This window comes from Mustela putorius, unplaced genomic scaffold, assembly GCF_011764305.1.
Source record: "Mustela putorius furo isolate JIRA1106 unplaced genomic scaffold, ASM1176430v1.1 tig00000275_pilon_pilon_pilon, whole genome shotgun sequence".
In the NCBI taxonomy this organism is placed as follows: Eukaryota; Metazoa; Chordata; class Mammalia; order Carnivora; family Mustelidae; genus Mustela; species Mustela putorius.
Genome location: NW_025421341.1, coordinates 32,864,570 through 32,889,505, shown reverse-complemented (window position 1 = coordinate 32,889,505; position 24,936 = coordinate 32,864,570). Strand labels below are relative to the sequence as shown.

Here is a 24,936-nt window from a genome sequence, read left to right as displayed (position 1 = left end):
CCCGCCTACCGGTGCCTGCTTAGGAAAGCAAATCCTGGGATTGGGAGGTGGTGAGTGGGGTGCAGGATTCCTGGGAACTGGCCTGGACCACCTTGCCCAATCCTACCTTCCCCATTTCGGGTAGACCAGCTCCCTGCCTCCTCAGGGGCTGTCGGCTGGCTCCCAGCCTGACCAGCTATTGGAGGGAGCTGCAGATCTCTTGGACAGGGCCCTATGCACTCACTTGAGTTCAGAGCGGTCCTCCTCCCCATTAACCACCACCTGGTATCCCCTGGCCATGACTGAGGGCTTCAGTGCCTTCTGGACTTCCAGTGGTAGCCATCTGCATTTCTTTGCCCAGGACATCATTTCTGGAGTGAACAAAAGTCCCAGGGAATTAACCACCTCCCTTCCAACACCCCTTAACTGAGGACCAATGGGTTGGGTGTATAAACATCCAGCTTTCCTGCCTTTGCCAGGATTACTCTGAGGTTTAGGGTCTGTCTCCCCTCCTCAATCATGGAACCCCCATACCCAGGCTATCCCAGCAGATCTAAGCTTCAGTTGTCCCCAGTGGCCACTGCTCTGAATTGACTGTCATCTCATTCTGCCTCAGCTGCTCAAGGACCCCCAGACTCTGGAGGGGGGCAGCGAAGTTTCGGGATAGACCCCAAGGCTTCAAGTTGCTCTGTGCCCTGCCCCTGTGCCTCTCCTATCACAGGTGAAACCAAATGAAGTCATTTCTCAGAGACAAAGTGTTCCCGGGCATGGAGCCTCTGTTCCTTAAGGTGCAGGCCTGGAAAGGGGCCAGGGCATCCCTCCTGTTCCCACTAACCAGGATTACCACTGGACAGAAGTGCAGTTGACTGGTTATGTTAGGTACTGAATTGAGTTGTATAATTCTTGCTTTTAGAGTGGGGAAAATCAGAAGAAGTTTGTTCTGTGAGTATGGGCAGAGAAAGTTGCCCCCCTCGGGTCTGTGGTCCCCAACAGGAACAGGAGGACCCCACCCTTTTTTGCCTGTTGCTCTACAGTCATCCCACACTTATCTCCCAAACCCATTTGCCAAGTCTAACTTTGTGTCTCTGAGTAAAACACACTAATGAAACAGAATTCTTTTTTTTTTTTTTTTGTTCTATTTTGGTGACAAGAGAGATCCTTGATGGAAACTGGATCTGTAAGAAAAAAATAAGGATAGAGCCGTTAGCTTGGACAACATTCCATGACCTTGGGATTTTGGTGGCTTTCCAGTTTTACAACCCCATGGGTGAGGAGGGTTCAGCCGTTGAGGTCTTCTTGGGGAAAAATGAATTACATAGGATTCAAATTTCTTCCATTCTCTTGTCCAGTCTCCTTTTCATCCAAACAGCCACTTGGAGCCTGGTGTTCCCCTTCAGGCTGTAACGCACTTATGCAAAATGCCTGGCTCACACTTGGCTCAGTCAACTAGTGTCTTCTATTCTCTCCCCACCCTGAGAGCCCCTAGCAGCTGCAGTGGAGCCTCCCTCCCCCAAAACTGGGCCATGGCAGTGAATTTTACTGTGCTCGGTGCCCGAAAGGAGAGGGGAAACAGCCCTTTCCTTTCGGTGCCTCCTCATTTTCAGTGGGATGCTAAGAGACAGGTTTACCAAGCTTTAAGAAAGAAGGTTCTAGAAACACCTTTTACCACATAAGGGGTTTTGCCACTGCCATTAGATGGTTCTTTAGGCTCTGGACTGAGGAGGACACTAAACTATTTCCCTTCTACAAGGTCTAATTGCTAAGCCTTTGGAACTCAGGATGTCCCAGAGAACCTCCCCCAGGCACACAAACCCTCATGGGGCTTTCCGGGATTCAAGCACTTGTCCAAGCCAACAGGTCTGGACATTGGAGTTCATCTGTCACTCTGCTACCGTATCATCTTCTAAAAGCACTCCTGCCTCTTGTTGGTGCTGCTGGCAGGGTTCCCGCCTAGTTTGCTCTACTCCTTTGTGCAGTAAAGGGAAGCAAACTCAGCCCCAGAGTTGGGGTAGAATATAGGGGGAGCTCTGGATTGGTCTAATGCAGTCAGGGTAATTTAACTCCCCTCTGCCATTAATTTGTTGAAGAAGACACATGAGACCCAATTCAGGGGTATGTCACCCCAATTAGAGGGCAGGTATACCAGGGGCAGGGGCTTCTGGGAAAAACTTAACACAAGAAGAGACATGAGGAGGAGGTGGCCTTTTCCCTGACTTCTGAGGGTCAGGTATGAGGATGAAATTCTGGGAACTCTTCCAGATATCCGCCCGTGAGGGGGAACGAGCCCCTTCTTTGCTGAGGGGTGTCAGAGCTGAAAGCCAGATTAGTCCCCAGGTCCCTGCCGACCCTGTTGAGTTAACCATCCATGTGCTGCTTCCCAAGTGTTCCCTGAGATAATCTCCCTGTTGCCATTTTGAATTAGGTTTTCTTGAAATTTGTAGCACCAAAAAATCTTAAGCCACATTCCACATCAAATCAAGTCTTAAAATGCCTCGTGGCAGTTGGAAACCTACCAATTCGCACTTTCAGTTTTACAGCTGAATTAAGGGGAGAGAAGTCCGAGGGGAGCACTTTCCTATTTACCAAGCACCTTATCCATTAGAGGTAGTTATTTTTCACCCTGCCCACAAGTGAAGGCATTCTTCTCACGGGGCAGTGAAAGCTTTTTGATCAGGAAGGATCAGCATTGAGGGCAATGGTCGAAAATGCAGGATGTGTAGGAAGTAGGAAGGGCGAGTCCAGGAAGCACCTGGGTCAGCCCATCCATCCCAGGAGGGGAAGAGGCTGTGAACCTGGGTGTGGGTGCATGGTCCCCCCTCTGTTCACTTTACAGATGAGGGTGGGTCCCGGCCACAGGATAGGGAAGCACATGTCTGTCTGTCCGCACTCCGTGAGGCACAGAAGAACAAACAGACATGTAGTAGCAGGGCCCTCACAATCAGGTCTCAGCCCTGCTCATCAGCGCCTTCTGCTGAGATTGTCTCTTTTCTGCCTTTTCCTACCTGTGGATACCACTTGTTGACCTGAAACCTACCTGCTCTTCTCTATCTCTGAGAACTTACTGGGACCCTGCATGCTTGCCTAGACCCAGAGCAAGCCCACGGCAGGTGTCTTCTCCACTGGCACCTTCCTTCATTACCAGACTTCTAAATGGCATCTTCCTGGCCTCCGTTCCAGACTCTCGGCTCTATCTAGGTCTTCTCTCTGAGTCATCTTATCCCCTGCCTCTGGCTGTAGATTTCAGCTCTTACGAATCACTCCCTTGCTTGGAGCTAAGACCTGGCTTTTCCAGTGACTTCCATATGTCCATCTGCCTCCGTGACATGTCCCTTTGGTAGTCCAATGCCTCAATAGTAACAACAGAATAGAACAGAACTCTCGATTTCCATCCTCTCCTGCGCCTTTTGTCTCTGGCAATGGCACCCCAAGGAGTCATCCTTGAGGCTTCCCTTTCACTCATCGCTTCATCCAACCTATCAGCAAGACTTGCTGGTTCTGCCTCTGTAATGTCGCTGGTCACTTCCCCTCTGCAGCCATCCCCTTGATCCAAGTGCCATCTTTGCTTGTCCAGCCCAGTGCAGATGATTCCCACCTGGTCCTCCTCCCCCTTCCCCAACCTCTATCCAACAGGCACTGCGATTGTTTTGAAATCTTTGAAATGAAAACCAACAGCCTGAGAGACATCTAGAACACGAAATCTTCAAGGCTCTACCTGACCTTGGTCTCCCCTGTGATGGCATCCTGACCGCCAGAGCTCCAGCCATATTGGCCTTTTCTCTGTCCTAAAACATGTTACGTTCCTTCCTGCCTAACTGTTGGATCTGCTTTTCTGTCTGTAAGCACCCTTTTCCCCCAAATTTGCACTGTCTGTCTCCTTCTGCCCTATATGTCTCAGCTCAGAGAGGCCTTTGCAGACCAGCCTATTGCAAGCAACATCCCTGCCTGCTCACCCGCCCTTTTCTGCTCTTTATCAGATCTACTTTATATCTTTATTTCCTTGATAACACTTGCTGCCAAATCGAGTGATCTTGTTTATTCATTAAACGGGTCAATTGTCTGTCTGTGGCCACTGGAATGCAGGCTCCCTGGGTTGGAGGATGGGTCTTTGGTTCTGTCTTGGTTTACTCCTATAACACAGTGGGAGGGACCTAAGAAATATGAATGAATGAACGCAATATTTAACCAATGAACATGCTCTCTTGTCATTTGGACTCTGCCGTCTAGCTTGGGTGTCAGAAAGCATTTGTCTCCATGGGAATTACTATCCCCTGCCCCCTTTGCCTGGGAGCCTTGGCCAGTTTAGATCCACAGACTTTACCGGACTTCCAAGCCTGAAGCCCTTGCCTTGGCCTGTGGGTGGGTGTGGCCAACCATTTCCCGCTGTGGTCATCGTGTCTCACAGTCCCCAGTGTGGTGCTGGGCACATGGTCAGTACACACGACAGCTGTGTTAACCCACTTGCCTATTTACAGGGGTTTCTGAGGGGAACCCCAGGGTGTTGGGGTGGGAGACACTATGTTTGACTAGTGTCCAGGAATTGTCACTGCAACTTCTAGGCTTTTAGAAAGTTCTCTCCTGACCCCTGCTGGTGGCACCATAGACCTCAGACTCATAGTGTCCACTGAATGATGGGATAGGACACTGGAGTGCCGGCTCTGGCAGAAGCAACTCTGGAAGAAGCCAGGTCTTGCTGAGGGTCAGTTAAAGGACATTTCAAGGGCCCCAAAGCCAATGAACACTCCATCCCAGTGCTGGAACCAAAGTTTGACCAAAGCAGTGGGTCACGTGGGGGAAAGGCCACCTCATCAGAATTGCCAGGCATGGGCTATGGGGCCTTGGAAGAAGCCTGTCTCAGGCGGCAGGTGCCTGTCTCTCTCTCAAGGGACACTGGAGTGGTCAGGGGACAACTATGGCTGGAGAAAAGAAGTCCATTCCTGGGAGGACCAGCCTGTCGGGTGTGAGCTCTGTCGTTGGACTGGTTTTATCTGGCCTGGAGAAGGCAGGTCCCCAGGCCTGCCTCCAGGCAAGGGGTCCACCCTAAGAAGACATAAGGAGTCACCCTTCAGAGCAGAAGAAAGAGGTGAGCGGTGCCAAGTTCGGGCACAGCATGCATTGGCCAGTTTGTTAAGTGAAGTCAGCAGTATAGAACCCCACAGGCCACTTGAACCCTCACCTCCAACACACTCGCAGCCTCAGTCTCTGGGGAATCTTGTTGGCTTTGCCACCGATTCACTCTCAGTGGCAGGGACGTGACCTACTCCAGGCCCTGGATGGGGTTCCACTCTACTCCCCTCCTCCCGTTTTCCCCCTCCCCATCCCCTTTACTCACCCTCCTTGCTGTCTATAAACATCTCCCTCCTCCCCTCTCTGAGCCCCTCCATGCAGGGCCCCCGACATCACATTAAGTCGCCAGGATTTCTGCCACTCATCTTTCAACCCTGGTTAAAGCAAAGACAGCGCCCCGGCGTGCAGCTGCCAGTCTTAGGGTCCAGCGCGTGTTCTTGGAATACACAGGACTCCGCTTTGAAAGCTGAGCGTTTCTTGGGCACCCTCCTCTGCTAGAAGTGCATGACATTTGGGATTCATATCTCCTGTGAGTCTTTTTATGGCAAGAAATAGGGTTTTCCATTTATGGCCACATTTAAATTTGCCTTGAAAATAAATGCATGTAAGTTCAAAAGAAAGCTAATTTTAAAAGGAGTAAGGCTATTGCAGGTGTCAAAGTCGGCCGAGTTTGGGGAACACTGAGTTAGGAGGCGGTGTTGATGACGCAGATGGGGCAGCGGCTGTGTGGAGGGCCTCTTCTGGGCGAGGCCCTCTGCTGAGTGTTTGACATGCATGTTTTTCACCTACTCCTTCAACAACCCAGTGAGAGGGGTACTGTTATTACCCCATTTAACAAGAAGGAGATGGCAGGAGTTAGGGAAAACTTGCTCCAGGCCCTAGAGATCCTGGATGTGGGAGGGGAATCCAATCTCAGGCTTGCCTGCCGCCAGTGGCAGAACCCAAGGGGACACCGTGGCCCCTGTTTAAGGAGCCTTTAGGACACAATGCTTTCGCTCAGGGCCATTCTTCAAACTGCGCATCACCACCTGTGACCCAGCCTGGCGAGTCTGAACATCCCCTCATTAAATCCTCAAAACCGCTGCCCCTGGAGGTAGTTATTATTCCTCCTCCTTTGGCAAAGACATGCCTCTTACAGAAGTTAAGCAAGGCATCCCTGAAGACCCAGTTACCGGGCTCTGTCTCCAAAGCCTGAACCTTTCTGACCACTTCCACGATGGTCATAGTCACAAGACTGGCCAGCTGGCCAGCCCTGTCCTCTGAGCACCCTTTCTCTGCCTCTCAATAATCTCAGGACAGAGGTCCCATGACCTTCCTGGTTTATAGACCGGGAAACTGAGGGCCTCAGCTACTCTGCTATTTCATGAAACTTAAGGTGCTTTTATTCTTCCATGAAAGTCCCTTGATCAGGCAGTAGAGCCCCGGAGTGGATGGTGAGTTTCCTTTTTGGGCTGGGCTTCTGAGATGCTTTGAGCATCTGTTCCCACCACATGCCCTACGGTGGCCATTCCTCATCCATTCCTATGGCTGGTGGAGTTTGGGAGTGGGTTGAACAGCTGCCATTACCATTATCCCCCATTATTAGGCATTCACTGCCAGTGGATTTGACAATGGCAACAACCATGGGTGCTCTTGGTGCCCACCTAGATCCTCTTTCTGGGCAGGTGTGTCTATTCCCCAGCTCCTGAGAACTGTGAATGTTGGCTGCTAATCACTCAGAGCTGCCTCCTTCCCCAGGAACTTTCTCTCAAGAGGGCAAATGAGATCTGCTTTTCCCCAAAGACATACACTCCTCACTCCTACTGCCAATCACTCAATGATGGAGGATCACAGAAGGCCAAGCTTCTTGCTCCAAGGTGAGACCAGCTCTGTGGTTAATTTACACACCAGAGCTCCCCTGGGATCAGGCTGAGGCTGGACTCCAGCTGAGACCTCCTCCTTGTTCTACTACTTCCTCTCTCCTCTCTTACCTCCTTCACTCCTATTTTCCCTCATAAATCCTATGCACCAAATCCCTGTCTCAGGCTCTGCCCCTGGGATCCTGGCCCAAGACAGGGGAGGACTGGAGGTACCATGTAAGGCATACTCCCTGCCCTCAAGGACTGTGTAATGTAGTTGGAGAAACAGGCCACATAGGTACCAAGAAATCGATTGCCCACAGTACAGAGTAGAAAAGGCTGGAGAAAACAGTGTTAAAAAGATGGGGAGATCACTGGAACTGTAGGTGGGAAGAGCTTATGGAAGAAATGGGACCAGGTCATGAAAGATAAGTAGCACTTCAGAAGGAAAGTTCTCTCGGCAGAGAGAAAGTTCCAAGGGAAGTCCTAAGAGAGATGGGAACCTCTGTCCAACCTCTGTCCAACGTCTCCGGCTTCATCCTGCCTGGGATCTGTGACTAGGGAACCTCCACCCCCCGGTGAGTGTTGGGGGAGCTCTGATTTGACAATCCAATAATGGGTCTAGCATTTTCCAAGAGTGTCAGGGCTGCTTGAGAGAGCCATGTCAGATGACCCTGAGGCCAGGAAGTCACTCAGTTCTTACGCTTTCCCTAAGAGGCTGGAGGTTTGGTCCCTCCATAAATTATTCCTCCTTTATTCCTAGAAGGGACAGATACTCCCTCAGCCCTGCACTGCAGGCACGGTGACCCAGTGGGCTTGAGCGTTACCTGTGCAAGGGGACAGAGGCACAAAGGGGGTACACGTACCTGCCGGACCGTGGGCCTGGGGGGTTGCTTACAAGAATTCAGTGGTGTAATAGGCAGCTCCTAGGGCCCCCAGAACTACAGCAGCAGTCCCGAGAGCTTGGAGCACGCGAATTACGATGAGTGGAGTGTTTCCTTGTAGGTTTTCTGTAGAGCAAAGCAGAAAGCCCACAGGTTGGGAGAATCTGGACTCTAGTGCCTGTCCACAGACAGGGGAGGCAGAAACTGTAGGATCCCCTCAGCAGTTCAGAAATGCCCATCTCCCACTACTGATGCTCCTCCCGAGGGAAAACAGCTCTGTCCGCCTCTGTCCGGTGACTCCCTGCCACAGGACCCCCACCTCCGAGGATGGGCAAGCCTGGGATGCCAGCTTCTGGGGACACTCAGGAAGCAGGATATGAAGGCAGGGAAGGCTGTGGTGTGCAGGCCCGAGCTAAACACCTTATACCCAGTGTCTTCCTCCAGCCTCAAAACAACCCCGTGAAGTAGGTTCTATCATAGGCCTCTATTTTGGAGAAGAATCATCTCAGGAAGCCGCATGGGATGCCCACCACACCGGCAAGGAAGATGGACCATTGTGCCAGTGACTGTGAGGAAGACTTTCCCAAAAGGCAATATCCATTTGGACAACAATCCTGCTGAGGTAGGGAATCTTATTTGATGTGAATGTGTATTTAAAACCAAGATCCAACATTCGGCTCCACTGAGAAATGTAAAGAATATGGAAGCTGATGGTGTGATTTGAGTGGAATTAAGACTAGAGGTCTCACCTGGGCCAGGCAGCATCTCTGCCCCTCCCTCTCCTTCCCCTAATGGGGAACCGCCTTGCTTTCACCTTTCCCTCCACCTTTTCACAGTAAGCCAGGGGAAGATCCCAAGACCCTTCTAGACTCAGCGCAGATAGATACCATTGACACTATAAAGTCTCTGTGGACCCAAGCTTTGGAGGGGGCTCCCCTTTTTTCTGAAGCTCTTTGAACTTCTAAGAAGCAGGGCTCACTTCTGGGCTCCCATCTTAGTTTCTGAACGTACACATCTCACCTTGCCACATAGACTGCACGATTTTTAAAGGGTCAAGTTCCCTGTTCTGGTTTTCCTCACAGTACCTAGTCTTCTATGCCCAGGAGGGGTTCTCACTTGTTGGTTTTAAAGCGACATGAAATCCATGGCATGGCTCGACAGATGGACAGATGGACGGAAATACTAAGTGTGTGCGAGGAAAATCAGTAGAGGTGAGCGGTGGGCAGGTGGTTCCTTGATGGGACTTACCAGACTGTAGAGTATTTTTAGCTCTACACATGTTCTCTCGACACACTGGGCTACTTGTATGCCTCTCTCATGTCCAAGAGGTGGTGATTTTCAGGGATGGACAGGAGAGTGGATTTGGTGGGGAAGGGAGCAGGAAGAGAGTGAGGCATCAGTTTTGCTCCTGGAGTAGGGATCTGAGATCCCCAAGAAGGGAGTCTATTCATGGACACTGGTGAGACCTTTGAGTATAAGTATAGCTACTCTGGGGCCCAGTCCTGGGGACAGAGGGAGGCACATCGCCTTGCGCTACTGGGAAAGTGGACTGACATCTTTAGTTCCGTTTTCTGTACAGGGTTCTTCCCGTGAGTGGAAGCAGCAGCCACCAGGTGGCTTTCTCCTGATGGATTCGTGGGAGAGGAAAGGAAGGGCAGGTACCTCGGAAGATGCTGTGGGAGCCTGGGGGCGTGTCCCCTGTGGAGACTGTCAGAAATGGTTGTGAAACATGAAACCCTCTAAATGGGGTGGAGGTCTTGCTCTTACCAACCGGCCATGTGGGTTCCAATCAGTATTTATCACTGAATTCTGGGGGAAATTCATAAGCAGGTCAAGAACCTGAAGCTCTCAGGTATGGTGTGGGCCACAGAAGGAGGCCGGTGGCCCAACAGAGCACTGAATCACAGTGCTCTGAGTGAGAGGGACTTTTCTAAGGGCTGCGAGGGAGTGTGCTTTGAGGAAGAAGGGGGACCATGGAGAAAAGAACCACGAGCCTTCTAAAGAAGTCATTTCCGGTAAGGAAGAAAACTGGGCCCTCTTTGTGCAGATGGGGGACCCCTGGGCGTGGGTCTGGTCAGAAAGGGCAGGGCGCCAAACCCCAGGAAGTGGCCACCCTGGAGAGGCTTCCTTTCCGCCTGGGATTCTCAAGAAGGAGTTACAACATGGCAGCTAATAGGGTCCAGGACAGAGCCAGGCCCTGGGACCCAAGTGCCCCGAGGATCCAGCCCCGCACGCGCTCCAGAACCTGTAGAAAGTGAGGAGGCTTGGGGATCCTCTCCCTGGCATGGTGGGCCAGACCCGAGGAAGGAGGACATCAAAGATGCGGCTATGACACAGGCCCAGACGACGCCAGCAAGCAGAGCTGCCGGGGCAAGTGGAACAGGAACAGAAGGCCCGCGGGCCCGCACGAGTCACAGCCCCTGGATGGACAGAGAAGGAGAGAGATGAGGGAGCCCTGCCTCTAGGAGGCGTGGGAGAGCTAGGTAGACAAGGGAGGGAAGACTAAGAGGGGAACCTGGTTGTTTTAGAACCTGGAGCTCCGCAGGCCATTTTGAAATAATGGCGCTATTATTTGTTTATTCTCAGTTTAAAAACCGGGAAACTGAGGCTCAAAGAATAGATGGGATGTGGCCTTGTAACACAGAGATTGGAAGAAGTGGGTTTCAGCTCAGGGCTTCTAACTCGTCTGGTGCTCCATCCATGGAATTCACAGAAAATGACAGCGGTAGGAGAATGACTCTGAGATTCCACTGGAACATGGTCCATTCTTCTGCAGCTTATTGACTGATCCAGAAGACAGTGGCTGCTCCAATTTACAGTCCTTGAAACTTTCCCAAACTTCTCTCCCATTTGTCCTCTGCTGAGGATGCCAGGAGTCCTCAGATATGGCGCCGTCTGCTGTTACACAGGAGGACTTCCGGCGGACAGTTTCCTCCTCCTCCTGGCTTGGGTCCTGGCTTCTTGACACAGCTACACGTTCTTCCAACATAAGCTCCCCAAAGCCAGTGATCAATGGGGCAGACAACACACACTTCCTCCTTAGACCTGCCTACCACTGTTATTTTCCTGGAATGGAGAAGGAAGGGATTCTAAAAGGCAAGCCTTATCTTTTTTCTTTGTTAATTGTTTTAATAGACATTTAATTTCTGTGTCATAACATTTATTCTTTAAAGTGTTCAGTGGTTTTTGGCATATTAACAAAGGTGTAAATCCATCATTACTGACTAATTCCAGAACATTTTCATCTTGCACTCCAAGGAAACCCCATGGCCATTTGCAATCACTCCTTTCCCCACCTCCCCCCAGTTCTGATCAATGGATTTGCCTATTCTGCACATTTCATAAATGGAATCGTGTACAACATGTGAGTTTTGGAGGGCTAGCTTCTTTCACTTAGCCCAATGTGTCTCAGGCTCATCCATGTTGTAGCACGCGTCAGTGGTGCCAAATAGGATTTCATTGTATGGATGTACCACATGCTGTTTATCCGTTCATCAGATTGTTGATATTGAGTTTGTCCAACTTCTTGGCTACCATTAATTAATGGTGCTGTGAACATTCATGTGCACGTTTTTGTATGGATGTTCTATTTTTAATTCTCTTGGGTGTGTCCCCAGGAGTGGAATTGCTCGGTCATATAGTAACTTTGCATTTGACCGTTTGAGGAACTGCCAGATTGTTTTCAGCACCAGCCGCACCATTCTGTGTTCCCTCCAGCCATGGATGTGGGTTCCATTTAGATTTTAGGGGCACCTGGGTGGCTCAGTTGGTTGAACGTCTGACTTGATTTCGGCTCAAGTCATGATCTCAGGGTTGTGGAATCGGGCCCCACTTCAGGCTCTGTGCTTGACTCGGAATCTGCTTGAGATTCTCCCTCTTCCTCTCCCTCTGGCCTCCCCGCTTCAAACAAATAAAGAAACAAATAACATCCTTTAAAAAAAAAGATTTGGATTTCAGAAAATGGCGCCCTTATGTAAAGGCCTTCATCCCTTATCATCCACCCTTTTTCGCACTCTGGCTTGAAGGAATAAAATTGCCCTGGCAGAAAAGTGCAGGGTGTCCACTCTAACCACGGGCAGGCCACCCCAGTCACCTGCGTGGCCTTCTCAATAAGCAGAATTCCTCCCCAGGGGTGAGCCACATGCATTCCTCAAAAGATGTGGGGTTGGAACATTTTGCTTTCTACAGATATCAGTTCTGAAGGCCATAATCCAGAAGTGTTTCCACCAGTGGTTGATGATCACAATATATGCAATATGTAACACTCAAAACCATTTCTACATGTTAAGAATGGGTTGATTCTTAGCCACCGAAATACCATTGTCCGCGCAATCGCTTGGGGCTAGCTCTCTCACTCACACCTCACTTGCAGTTTATATCCACACCATCCCGGAGGAATAAGCTGTGGCCCAGAGAGTGTGGCCTATTTGGGATCATAAAGCCACTGGCACTGGCTCATGGTGAAGCCAAAAGAAGCTCAGAGAAGGGTGTTCTTCCTCCTGGGGAAACTTGGGACTCTTGGGATCAGAAGGTCAATGCTGCAGTTAAGAGTGAAGATTATAGAGTCAGAATCGACGGAGGTCCTCCTCTTGGTGTTACCAGTGCCTGCTTGAGAGTGTGTTGTTTGATTTCATTAAGCCTCAGTTTCCCCATCTATGAAAGGGAGACCATGATGCTAATACCTCCTTTATAGGACTGTTAAATGGGAAGATGCACACTGACAGCGAGCTGAATGCTAGGTACATGGTAAATGCTTGGGGGTTGTTAGTTCGTTACTACCATTATTATTATTATTATTAGAAGTAGTAATATTAACCAGCCTGTCTCCCCAACTCCACTTAATTCCCTCTATGCAATCCAATGCTCAGTCAGATTCTGGCTACCCAAGAAGACGGAGGGCCACTTTTCCTAGACAGCCATTCAATTTTCAGACAGAACTAATTGTTGTTAAATGTCTTCTTGTTGAGCAGAAATCTGCCTGTCTCTAGTATCTTCCATGGGTAAGGCTGCCAGATTTAGCAGATAAAAATACAGAAAGCCCATGCAATACCCGGGACTAGAAAGTTACTTGTTTATCTGAAATTCAAATTTAACTGGGTGTCCTATATTTTATCTGGCAACCCTGAGTCAGACCTCTGAGGCCAACAAAGAACAAGTCTACTCACATCTTTTACTTGACAAATTTCCTCCAATTCCTTCAACCAAATCTCATACATTACACGGTTCTTGCTTTCCCAACCCCTCAAACCCCATTATCTTCTTTGGACTAGATTGCTAGGCATTTTTCACAGCACACAAGAGTATGAATGACCACCTCCCTTGTCCTAAACCATATACTTCTATTAACACATCCTTGGTTTTTATTTGTGAGCAGCCACATGGCACTTCTGACTCCTAATAAGATAGTATCACCACGGAGCCAAGCGCAATGTTGATCGATGTGTATGTGTGGCTGCCTTTACTGAGACCCAGGGTGGTGAGGACTGGCAAAATCCAGGGATCCTGAAGTCCTAGGTAACAACAAAACCCCAAACCCTCACACTTCACCAGCACGTTCCAGAATACACATCAACCATGCACCATTACCCGAAATGAACCCGTCTCCTGGGGACCCTAGGACTCCACCAGCAGGAAAGCTAGATGTTCTTGAGTTAGAAGCCTGCCCACCTGTTTTCCTGGATCGAGAGGATGCTTTCGAGTTAGTGTCCTGAGGTAACAGGCCCCGGGTGGAGGAGTTGGTTTCGGGAGCTGGGAGAGCCTGGGGCGCAGACTGTCGCGGGGTGCTTACAGAGCTGGGCTGGGGGGTAGATCTGGGGCTGGCCTGCTGCGGGGTGGAGGCGGGGCTGGGCTGCTGCGGGGTGGAGGCGGGACTGGGCTGCTGAGGGGTGGAGGCGGGGCTGGGCGGCTGGGGGGTGGAGGCGGGGCTGGGCGGCTGGGGGGTGGAGGCGGGGCTGGGCTGCTGAGGGGTGGAGGCCGGGCTGGGCTCCTGCGGGCTGGATCTGGGGCTGGGCTGTTGCGGAGTGGATGCCGGGCTGGGCTGCTGCGGGGTGGACTCGGAGCTGGTGCGCTGGGAGGTGGAGCCATGGCGTCTGGATTCCGGCTTCTTCCTTTTGCCCTTCCTCATGGTGGGTTCTCTTCACCTAAACGTGGACCTACATGGAGCTGCCTAATCTTCCGGCTCCCTCCTGGAGGGGCCGTTTGCCCCTGCCCTGGGGGAAGGGTCTGGCCTCGGGAGGGACCTAAGCCCCGCAGAGAACAGTCACCTCCACCCCTCCTGTGAGGTCACAAACCCAGGGTGGTTCCTATGGCAGGGTTCTGGGGACAGTCTTCTCTGCCTACGCCAGCCTGCTGTCCTCCCTCCTCCCCAGCAACCGGGATAGGCAGAAGGCCCTCAGGGACCTGGGTCAGCCTGGCTACGGGAACGGGGACATCTTGGACCCCCCAAGATGTTGCGACCAGAGCGCCTCCTTCAGGCACCTCTCCGCTGGTGCGCTCCTGGGTCCCTAAGCGCTCTCTGTTCGCTTTTAGACACCCTCCCCCCTCTGAAGCTCAGCTCTGCCAAGGGTTTCCACAACCCAAAACAAACTACTTCACCATGCATCCTGTGAGTTTTAGGTAATTTTACTGAAGGTTTGGGGGTCCACGGGAGGTCCGCAGGCTTCTCCCATATCAGCTGTTTCCTCCCCATTCAGAAGATCTTAAAGTAGCTTCACCCTTCTTCCAAAACCTGCCCTCCCCACTGTAGGAAGGGGCTAGGGATCCGCAACTTGGATAGGAACCTCGCTTTTGCAAAAGAATTTCCCCTATAAGACATCACAGTTTGGAAAACTACACTTTCTTTTAACTCAGTCGCGGCAATGATGGACTACCTCTCAAACCCCAAACTCGTCGGGTCAATTAGGAGACTATGAATATTACTTCAAGGTAAAAATATAAATCTATTTTCCTTTCAGGATGGAAGCGGAAAAGGCGTTTTTAAAAGACAAGCCTAAGCTTCACACTGTGACCGCAACACAGAATGTGCTCACCTTGGAATACTCTACCTCTGCCATAAATGCATCAAAAGGTGGGTGAGTATTCAGCAGCGAAGCTCATGCTCTTGGGGGTGGGGGTGTGTGATGCCCTTGGCCAAGGATAGGGTTTAGGGCAGACATTGCTAGAAGGCACCTCCATGCAAGGCCAGACCCCATGTGAAATGTGAAATGACAGAAAGTATTTTGGGATTCTAGATCCTGAAAAGACCGTAATGATTCTCTTTTTCGCAGAAGAGAAACTGAGGGAAACTTAGGGAAATTAAATCACCTTCCAAGATCACCCAGCTAGTTGGAAGCATTGACAGGGTGAAGTTCCCATTTCATTTCATGATTCCAGCAGGCAATAGGGAATCAGATCATTATACAGGCCTTAAAAGTCAATGGGCTAGAAAGATCCCTTGAGTGAGAAGACTGAATTCTTTTTTAAAAAAAGTCACCAAGGATTAGATGTGGAAGATCCCTCAGATCAATAAAGTCAGATTGGATTTGGTTGACCATCAGCACAAAGTAGTTCAAGGAGCAAACTGAGTCTACAAGAAGGTGGTAATTCTCTAGAGTCAAGAGCAATGGATCCCTCTGGGGGAGTCAATTTAGAATCAGAGAGACTGGAAACTGGGGTCAGGGACCCTGTCCAGATTTAACAGACAGGTTGGGAACTCCAAAGGCATTTATCTCTGCAAAATTAGATTTCCAGACACCAGTGGGCTTTTGCCTGGGGCTTCAACCTGATTTAAATCAGGGGTTCTCAACCTCAGCTCTATTGACATTTGAGGCCGGATAAATCTTTGCTGTATGAGCCGGATGATTCTCCTGTGTATTGTAGGAAGTTTACTGGCAGCCCTGGTGTCTGCCACGAGATGCCAGTAGCAACTGCTTCTCCCACCAAAGATGTCTATAGACAATGCTAAATGCCTCCGTGTGTGTGTGTGTGTGTGTGTGTGTGTGTGTGTATGAAAGAGAGAGAGAGAGAGAGAAAATTGCCCCTGGTCGAGAACCCTGTTTTTTAAATGAATTAGATAAGGGGCGAACATGCATGGGTAGTCTTTCCTGGTAGAGATGAAAGAAGTGTGTCATTTCACACCAAGGAGCCAAATGGCACAGAAAACAGGTCTCTCTTCCTGAGGAGAGTGATGGAGAAAACACAGAGGCTCAGGCTTTGGGAGGAGTGAAGAGTTTTTCTATGGCAGTGGAAAAAAATATGGGTGGATTCTTTCATAAGGGTGATTCCAAGAAGCAGGGAGACAGCACTCATGGAATGAGAGTTTGGTCCAGAGGGATGAGGAAGAACAGCACTGCGATACTTTGCTAGAAGGTCTTCCTTGGCCCCCACTGCCTTCCCACTGGAGCAAAAGTTCCCGGCTGGAAGTCTGACTTCATAACATGGTCACAAACCAGCACCCCAGGTATACTGACCAACTCTCTGCTATCTTTTCTAGCTCTTGCCAGCTGTGAGAGTGGAGGCTTGCTTTCCTCCATCTGTGAAAGCCCTTCCCCTCTCTCAGCCCGCCCCCCCCCCGTCATTACACTTCCCATCATCAGGTTCCATCCCAAGTGGACCAGTCTCCTTGAGGTCCCCAACTGGAAGAGACCCTTCCCTCCCTGAGTCCCAGATCACATGCCGCATGGTGTTAGAGTGATGGGTTTCCTGTCTTCCCTTGAGTTCCCTACTCCCAGGCTGTGAGTACCCTGGAAGGCCCGAGTCCAGAGAAGAAGCGCAACACAAGCTTCTCCAAGGTGAGGGTAGGGGGACAAAGAAAGCAGGAAACCGCCGAAGGCAGGGTGAGCATGGAATGTGAGGGCCAACAGGCTGTATCACGAAGGGGTTACTTTCCTAAGATGGGCTGCGGTTTTCTGGCCTTGCTTGAGGATCTTGGAACAGTCCACAGGCAAGGGGCTCTCCTACTTGACCTGGCAGCCATGGGACAATCTTGTGCACTATTTGGCAAGGTGAGAAGATGGAGTCTAGGGGGAGGTGAAGTGAGGATGAGGTTCTGAGGGTGTGAACATCCACACCCGGTGGTTCTGGACTTCTGGCTACTTCCAGCGCGCTAAGAGCAAGCGTGTCAGCATTTGCCCCTACGCTCGCATCTTACAGTTGGGTGACACCTCAGACACCAGCTGGCCCTTGGCTCCCACCTGTGAGGAACGGGAGCTAGTTCTCCAAGGGGACAACCTGCTCTGGTCACCAGTAGGAGGGTGTCTGAGCTTTGAGCAACTGGGTATTGGAACTCCCCATCCCAGGCACTTCCTTCCCTGCTACCGCCGGCCTCTGGAGAGGACTTCCTGGAGACAGAGGGCACCTGGTGCTCATTCCAGAGCTCAGTGTCCAAGGCCCTGGACCCTCTGGGGCCATAGGCCTGGATTCCTTGATAGGCATGCACTCAAGAGCAGAGCAGGAATCCCGACCCATCACCTCCTCCAAAGCTTAGCTGTGAGGAGGAGACGTGAAAAGCCCTTAGGACAGTCCCTAATGCACACCAGGCAGGGTTTTCTTGTCAATTATGCTTCCCTTGGAGGAGAAGCCTCCAGAACCAATCAAGGAGTAAGTGGATGTGGAAAGGCCGGGGTGGCACTGGGTCCTAGAAACTCCCAAATCTGTACCTTGCAGAAGTGTGATGCAGGGTGCAGGGGGAGAAAGGGGCTAGGTGGATGGGTGGGAAGAGTTTAACTCTACAAATTCAGTAAATGTGAATATTTTTGACCAGAGATTGCCCCAGCGAGCACACCTGGGCTGAGAAATCTGATGAATCTTCATCCAAACCGGTGTTAAGTGGAGGCTCTAGGAGCGGGCCCGTGACATGGGGGATGTGTCCACTCCCCTGGACCAGGACCGCACTCCCTCCATCCTTGCAGTTTCCACGCACCCCCTCCCCCGACCCCCACCCGCTGTCGGGACCCTCACCATCCGTCTGGGTCTCCTGATCCACGAGAAGGACGCTGCCCCGAGCCCTGGCATTGCGCCCTGTGCTGGCGGCGGGCTGGACGTCCAGGACGCAGTCCGAGCGGCTGGGGCGGAACACCGCCGTGTGCACCTCCACCGAGGAGCTGTGCGGCGCGAAGGCGCTGCAGAGCAGGGTCTCCATGCGGCGGCGCGCCTCGGCCTCCTCTTCCGGCTGCGGCTGCACCACGATCCCGACAAGAGCAGCAGGCGGCTGGCGGTGCCGCGCCTGCACCTGCTGCAGGAGCAGCTGCAGCCGCGGCAGGTTGGAGCGCAGCGCCGACGCGCGGCACAGCACCAGGAGCAGCCGGGGGTTGCGCTGGGGCACCGGGCGGGGCACCCAGCCTCCCGACGGCGGCTCCTCCGCCGCCTCGCGGCAGGAGGTCTCAGACCCAGCCCGAGCCGCCCCGCACTCGCACGGGTCCGTGGCCTTGCACCTGTCGCACCTTCTCTCTTTGGCGCAGCGCCTGGACTTGGCGGCCGGGCAGTCGGCGCTGTCCCACCCGCTGTGGCCGGGACGCTTGCGCTGCCGCGTGGCGCAGCTGCTGTGGTAGCTCGCGGTTCGAGTGGACGAGGGCCTGGCGCAGTGATCGTCCGGAGCCTGCTCCAGAACGTCCTGCACGGTCAGGCAGCCCTCATCCTGCTTCCAGAGCTCGCCGAACAGCAGTATCCGGCCGTGGCCCTCGACGGGCTGGGCCCGAGCCTGTTGCTGAGACTCCGCCTTCCTGTCCTGCGGGGCCCTGGAGGGCCCGGCCCCAGGCTCCATGCCCGGTCCCGGCTCTCTTGCCCCTCTGGGCCCCGGGGCGTCTGTTGGCCACGGGACAAGCCGCCCTTCCCTGGAGCATGTCACAATACCCCTGCGCCCTCCCTACCTCTTCCTGTCCTGACCTAGGGCCTCCGCCCTTTATTTTTTGGAAATCTTCCAACATAGGGAAGTCGCTGCTGCTTGCCGCGAAAATGCCAGCTGTGTTCAGTTTCTCTTGTCATTTTGTGTGTCTTCGGTATCAACAGGGGAAATCCTTTTATCTTGGGGTTGGACCATTATGCCCAAGCCTCCAAGTAAAACAGATTTTCCTGCACCTCACAGGTACTTAAAAAGCAGTGGGAGGAAAAAAAAAAAAAAAAAAAAAAAAAAAAAAAAAAAGACGATAAAAGGCAGTGGATCCTGGTGCTCACTGCACCTGGGACACCTGAAAAGCGGTAAGGAAAAGCGGAAAGGAACACCTGAAATACTTGCTGGGTGAACTGGGAGCCAGGGTCCTGGGTCCTGCCTGAACTGGCTGGGGCTGCAGGAGATGGTTCGCGGTCCTCTCCCTTCTTCTATGGGTATGTATTTGAAAAATCCAGTCTTTTCCTTCTGTATTTCTCCTTCGCTCTTTACACAGAACTGTACTTTGCTATTTCTGGTCACCAAATATGTGTGTGTTTTCCCCACACTGAGCAATTCTGTGACACCAGCTGGGTGTCCTGCAGTTTAACTCAGTTCTGACACCGTCTTCCTAGGGATAGCATCCGATCCTCAGATCAAGGGTGGTGTCGGGAAAGACTGCCCCCCACCTTCAGATGCCAATTACAAGTCCAGGTTGTTACCCTTGCTTCTGAGCAATTGGCTGTAAATCTGAGATTCCCACAGTCCCCTCCTCAGGTTCAATTGCTTTGCTATGAATGGCTCACAGAACTCAGGAAAACAGTTTACTTACTGTTGACCAGTTTATTATCAAAGGATATATAGAAGGAGCGCCTGGGTGGCTCAGTAGGTTGAGCGTCTGCCTTCAGCTCAGGTCATGATCCCAGGGTCCTGGAATCGAGTCCCACTTGGGACTCCCTGCTCAGCGAGAATCTGCTTCTCCTCCTTCTTCTGAGCCTCCCCCTGCTTGAGTGTATGTGCTTGCTCACTCTCTCTCACTCTCAAAGAAATAAAATCTTAGGAAAAAAAAAAAAGGATATAGAAGACCCGGATGAACATCCAGAAGGAGGAGATGCACAGGGCAAGGTGTGTGGGACACGGCGCAGATCTTTCATCCCACTTCTGCACACACAGGAATTTCCCTGAACTTCCATGTGTTCCTCAATCTGAGAGCTCTTGGAATCCCAATACCATTGGGATTTTATGGAGGCTTTCTCATGTCGGCATGATCAAGTATTAACTCCAGCTCCAACCTTCTTGACCCTCTCTAGAAGATGGGGGGTGGGGCTGAAAATCCCCAACTTTTAATTATGGCTTGGTCTTTCTGGTGACTAGCTCCCATGCAGGAGCCCATGCAGAGTCACCTCATTAGAAAAAAACCACTCCCATCACCCAGGAAATTCCACCAGATTTAGGATCTCCATGTCAGGGACAGGGTTAGTGACCAAATAGTAGAACAAACAATGCTCCTAATGCTCTTATCACTTAAGAAATCAAAGGGTTTCAGGAACTGGAGGCAGAGACCCAACAGGTACCTCACAGGGCACCAAAAAGCCAGAAAGATCTTTAGCAAAATCAAAACAAAAAAGCATAAAACTCCTTATCTGCCCTGGGGAGATGGGACAGAGGTATTCAAGAGAGCCACAGTGATTGGAATTCAAGGGTAGGGAAAAAATTTTCCCTTTGTTAATTTTTAAAAAATGAGCTTTATTAGGTTGTTTTAAAATTATTTTTTAAAATATAAAAACTAGGGGCACCTGGGTGGCTCAGTTGGTTAAAGCCTCTGCCTTCAGCTCAGGTCATGATCCCAGAGTCCTAGGATCGAGCCCCACATTGGGCTCTCTGCTCAGTGGGGAGACTGCTTCCTCCCTCTCTCTCTCTCTGCCTGCCTCTCTGCTGACTTGTGATTTCTGTCTGTCAAATAAATAAATAAAATCTTTAAAAAAAAAGAGCGTTCCAGATTATTTTGTATATATATATATATATAAAAGACTCTGAGCCAGAACCTCTAAGCGGGGATCTTGCTGAAAGCTGCAGGACCCTCTGGGCCAGGGAATTGGGAAGGACGGGGTAAAGATAGAAGACCCCACAGCTTTGCAGAAGCATTGTGGACAGTTTTGGGGGGACTCTTTCCCTATCCTGGTTTTTCAGCCTTGGACCAGAGACTCAGCTCACCTTTCATCTGGATAATGTTGGCAAGAACACTTCCAGCCCCTTCCTCCTTCCTCGGCAAATCCAAAAGTTCAGAGTCAGGGACTCATGGGTGACCTTTCCCTAGGGTGCTGGGTCACTGTGTTATAAATTGATGCTAGTTTCATCTAGGATGAATCAGACCTGTCAACCTGGCCACACAGGTGTCTGTTCACCTTTCCACAGGGAGACCTGTGGAAAGTCTGTGTGGGAGTCTGTCTTTTTTTTTTTTTTAGAAGATTTTATTTATTTGAGGGAGCACAAATGTGGGAGTTGGCGGGGAGGGTAGTGGGAGAGGGAGAAGCAGACTCTCCACTGAGCAGGGAGCCCCCAGGGCTCCATCCTAGGCCCCCAAGATCATGACAAGCTAAAAGCAGATGCTTAACCAACTGAGCCACCCTGGTGCCCCTGGATGTGTGAGGCTTAAGATTTGTGTCACCGTAGGAAGGAGGCGGCCCTGCCTGGGCTTGACCTGAACTTTTTTTTTAAGATTAAAAAAGGTCTCATTTGTTTATTTGAAATAGAGAGAGCCAAAAAGCATGAGCAGGGGGAGGGGGAGAAGGAGACTCCCGCTGAGCAGGGAACCTGACATGGGGCTCCATTCCAGGGTCCCTGGATCATGATCAGAGCTGAAGGCAGTTGCCTAACTGACTGAGCCACCCAGGTGCCCTTTGACCTGAACTTTCCAAGCCAGCTTTACCAAGTTCCGAACTGGGGAGGACCAGTTAGGAAGGACTAGAGGTCCCAGACTCCCAAAACGTAGATTGGAACTGAACTGTAAGGAGGGAAGCCTGTTTCCTTCTCTGGCTCTGTCCCCCTTGACTGGGGTGAAAGCCGCCTGAGGCTGCCAGGGACAGGCCAGTGCTGTGTTCCTCACCCTCAGCTCACCGAATCAGACCGTTATCTGAGGACCCTCCTATTTAACTGTCTGACATGGTGGGCTGTCCTTCGTCAGAAGGTGAAGACTGAGGTACCACTGACAAAGGGTCCACGTAGGCCACACCCCTGGGCACAGTGAAGACGCAGCATGGGGACAGGAGCAGGGAGGTGGCCCAGCTACCAGCTTCAGCGTGACCTTACAGAGGAGGAGGATGGTGCTGGAATCCAGGCATCCCTAGCAACCCTTCTGCGTCCCCCCCACCCCCAGAGGGAGAGAGATTTATGGCAGAAGTGGCCTAGAAGCGGGCCCTAGATGTATGAGTGTACCACATGAATTCTAAGGCTCCTTAGCATATACTCGGGGCGGGGGAGAATACATCACCCCAAAATGTGTCACTTTGGATTATTTTGAGCTGAAGGCAAGCAAGACCCAACAGACACAGGAAAAGCTTTTTCCCTCTCCTTTAACTGCCTAGAATTTAGATAGGGGGCCCGACCCAGAAAGAGAGCTATTACCAGATAATTTTTTTTTTTTTTTTTTTAACCAGAGAGAGTTTCCTGCATGACAGAGCCAACACCCGATTACCAAACACCTGCTTTTCTCATCTTTCTGGGACTTGTCCTCCTTCTGGAGCCCCAGGTCCCTTGTCCCGTTCCTCAGTTCAGGACGGCATGTGAGCCTCAATTGCCTGACTATCTTTGAGTCTCCTATTTTTATGGGGCTCCCATATGTAAAAAATTAATTTTTTTTTCTCCTGTTACTCTGTTCTATGTCAATTTAATTTTTGGACCAACTAAAGAACCCAGAAGGGAAGAAGGGAATATCTTTCCTCCTCAACAACTTTGAACTCTTTCGTGGTTCATCTAAGTTGATGTAACAAAGAGATCCAAGGATCTATTGGCTTGGAAATGATATATATATTTTTTCTATTGAGGTCAGCCATAGACGCTCTGCTCCCTTCACAGGTGACTTCCTTTCCTGCCTCCAGGGTAGCTGGCCCAGCACTCTTCAGCCCCCAGACAGAGGATACAAAGATGGGAGGGAGGGAAAGGTCGCATCCTTTCTAGGGCATGATTCGGAAGTTGGGTGCATCAATTCCACTCATGTTCCATTGGCCAGCACTAGCCACATAACCACCTTGGCTTTGGGAGAACTTGGGACTTGTGGCCTCTCGTCAGGCACCCAGTTACTCCTTCTGTTACAAAAAGGAAGAAGAGATAAAAAGATATTGAAGGACTCCCCTTTGTGTCTAGTAATAATTGTCCCCATTAATTGAGATCTTTCCGTGTGCTGGGTGTACGCATATGTTATCTTTTTCTGCCGTCCAGCAATGGGTAGGCACCACCTCCAAGTTCTAGATGCAGACACCAAGGGTCAGAAGGGTTAAGTAAGTTGGCCAAATTCAATCAGCTAGTGAGTGGTAGTTCTGGGATCTAAACCCACGTCTGACTGGCCACAAATGGCTGGGATGCAGGAAGGAACATAACATCCTGAGGCTGAGATGGGGCTAACCCTCCATCATTCTGGCTTCTGGAGGCTAATCCAGATATAGGCCGTGGGGGGAGAGGGAGGGAAGGGAAGGTTGGGTGAGGAAGGGAAAGAAGGAATCGCCTGGAACAAGCACCCCCTTCCCCCAATTGTTTTAGGCTCTCAAATGGTAAAGCTTCTGGGCATGGAGTTTTAAGGGCACAGTGAGAAAAGGTTGGTTCTAACCTAACCAACCTGTTCTGACCAAATGACTAACCCTTCCTTCCTTTGAAGGTGAGTAACTTTCTGACTAAAATATTTATAAAATATTTTCATAATAAGGGATATTGAGAAGAAAGATTTACTATTTCAAATATCATAACTCTTATTGCCAACTTTGAAAAGTCAGGAAGGTCCTGCTTGGATATGGGGTTGAACCCAGAGGTTTGCAAACAAGTGTGAGAGGTGTGTGGCAGGACTTGCATCTGTTTGGGTCCCTTGCCTTTGCGTCTGGTTGCCATATTGGAGTTCCCCATAAAATTTCATTTAAGGAAAGGATTCTGCAGATAATGCTTGGAAACTTCTGAACTAGACCAAATAGAATAATGTTATGCCTGATTCTTATTTATTTTGAAAAATCATTTAATTATTTTAAACAGGTAATAGAGGTATATGGCTAGATTGAAAAAAAAAAAACCCACATTGTTGCTTCTGTTTGGCCCTCTTGGACTGCTCTCTAGGGGAGCCAGCTGCCACATAGTGAGGACACTCAAACAGCTCTGTGGAGGAACTGAGAGGCCACCTGCCAGCAACCACAGAGGCAGCCATCTTGGAAGCTTTCAGCTCTAGGCAACCTTTCAGATGACCCAACCCCTGACTGATACCTTGTGAAAGACCAACCCTGGACTACTCAGCTAAGCTGCTCACTAATTCCTGACCCTCAGAAGAGGGTGAGATAATAATATTGTTTTATGCCACTAAGTTTTGGGGTAATTTGTTACGCAGCAATAGATGATTCATGCAATGTCATCCCTGAGTCCCACTCTAACCATCGTAGGAATTCCACTTTATAGAGAAACAGAGATGCCAACAGACACATGAAAAAATACTCAACATCACCAGGATTCAGGGAAATACAAATTAAAACGGCAATGAGATACTACCTCACAGTGGTCAGAATGACTAAACTCAAGTCAGGACACAACAAATATTGGCAAGGATGAGGAGAAAGGGGAACCCTCTTGCACTGTTGGTGGGAATGCAAGCTGGTGCCGACCTTCTGGAAATCAGTATGGACGTTCCTCAAAAAATTTAAAATAGAGCTACCCTACAACCCAGCAATTGCTCTACTAGGTACTTATCCAAAGGATACAAATGTAGTGATCTGAAGGGGCACGTGCACCCCAATGTTTATAGCAGCAATGTCCACAATAGCTAAACTATGGAAAGAGCCCAGATGTCCATCAACAGATGAATGGATAAAGAAGATGTGAGATTATATCTATATCTATCTATCTATCTATTTTTATATATAAATAAATATTATGCAGCCATCAAAAAACCCCAAAATCTTATCATTTGCAATGACATGGATGCAACTAGAGGGTATTATGCTAAGTGAAATAAGTCAATCAGAGAATGGCAATTATGATCTCACTCATACGTGGAATTTAAGAAACAAAACAGAGGAGCATAGGGGAAGGGAGGGAACAATAAGACAAAACAGAGAGGGAGAAAAACCATAAGAAACTCTTA

General features: G+C 50.4%; 1 protein-coding gene and 1 long non-coding RNA gene across 3 annotated transcripts; one reads left to right on the top strand and one right to left on the bottom strand.

Annotated features, from left to right (window-relative positions):
• Positions 1–1,112: 1,112 nt before the first annotated feature.
• On the bottom strand, positions 1,113–18,581 carry LOC101675993. The gene is made up of 3 exons (XM_045078883.1): positions 17,702–18,581; positions 7,748–7,891; positions 1,113–1,154 (listed from the first exon to the last, which is right to left on the bottom strand). Exons 1-2 carry the CDS (start codon positions 18,501–18,503, stop codon positions 7,776–7,778), a joined length of 918 nt encoding a protein of 305 aa, XP_044934818.1. The 5' UTR covers positions 18,504–18,581; the 3' UTR covers positions 1,113–1,154; positions 7,748–7,775.
• Positions 14,078–24,380, top strand: LOC123391663. 2 transcript variants are annotated; one of them, XR_006606374.1, is made up of 3 exons: positions 14,078–14,380; positions 14,719–14,831; positions 23,922–24,380. It is a non-coding gene; the product is annotated as an uncharacterized LOC123391663 (long non-coding RNA). The 2 variants fall into 2 exon arrangements; XR_006606373.1 differs by lacking the exon at positions 23,922–24,380 and adding an exon at positions 17,505–17,702.
• The last annotated feature ends 556 nt before the right edge of the window (positions 24,381–24,936 follow it).

Coding starts and splice junctions, on each gene's coding strand:
- LOC101675993 (XM_045078883.1), bottom strand. CDS start 18,503: ATGGAGCCTGGGGCCGGGCCCTCCAGGGCCCCGCAGGACAGGAAGGCG. Junction 7,892..17,701: donor TCAGGAGACCCAGACGGATG/GTGAGGGTCCCG, acceptor TTTGCTCTACAG/AAAACCTACAAGGAAACACT.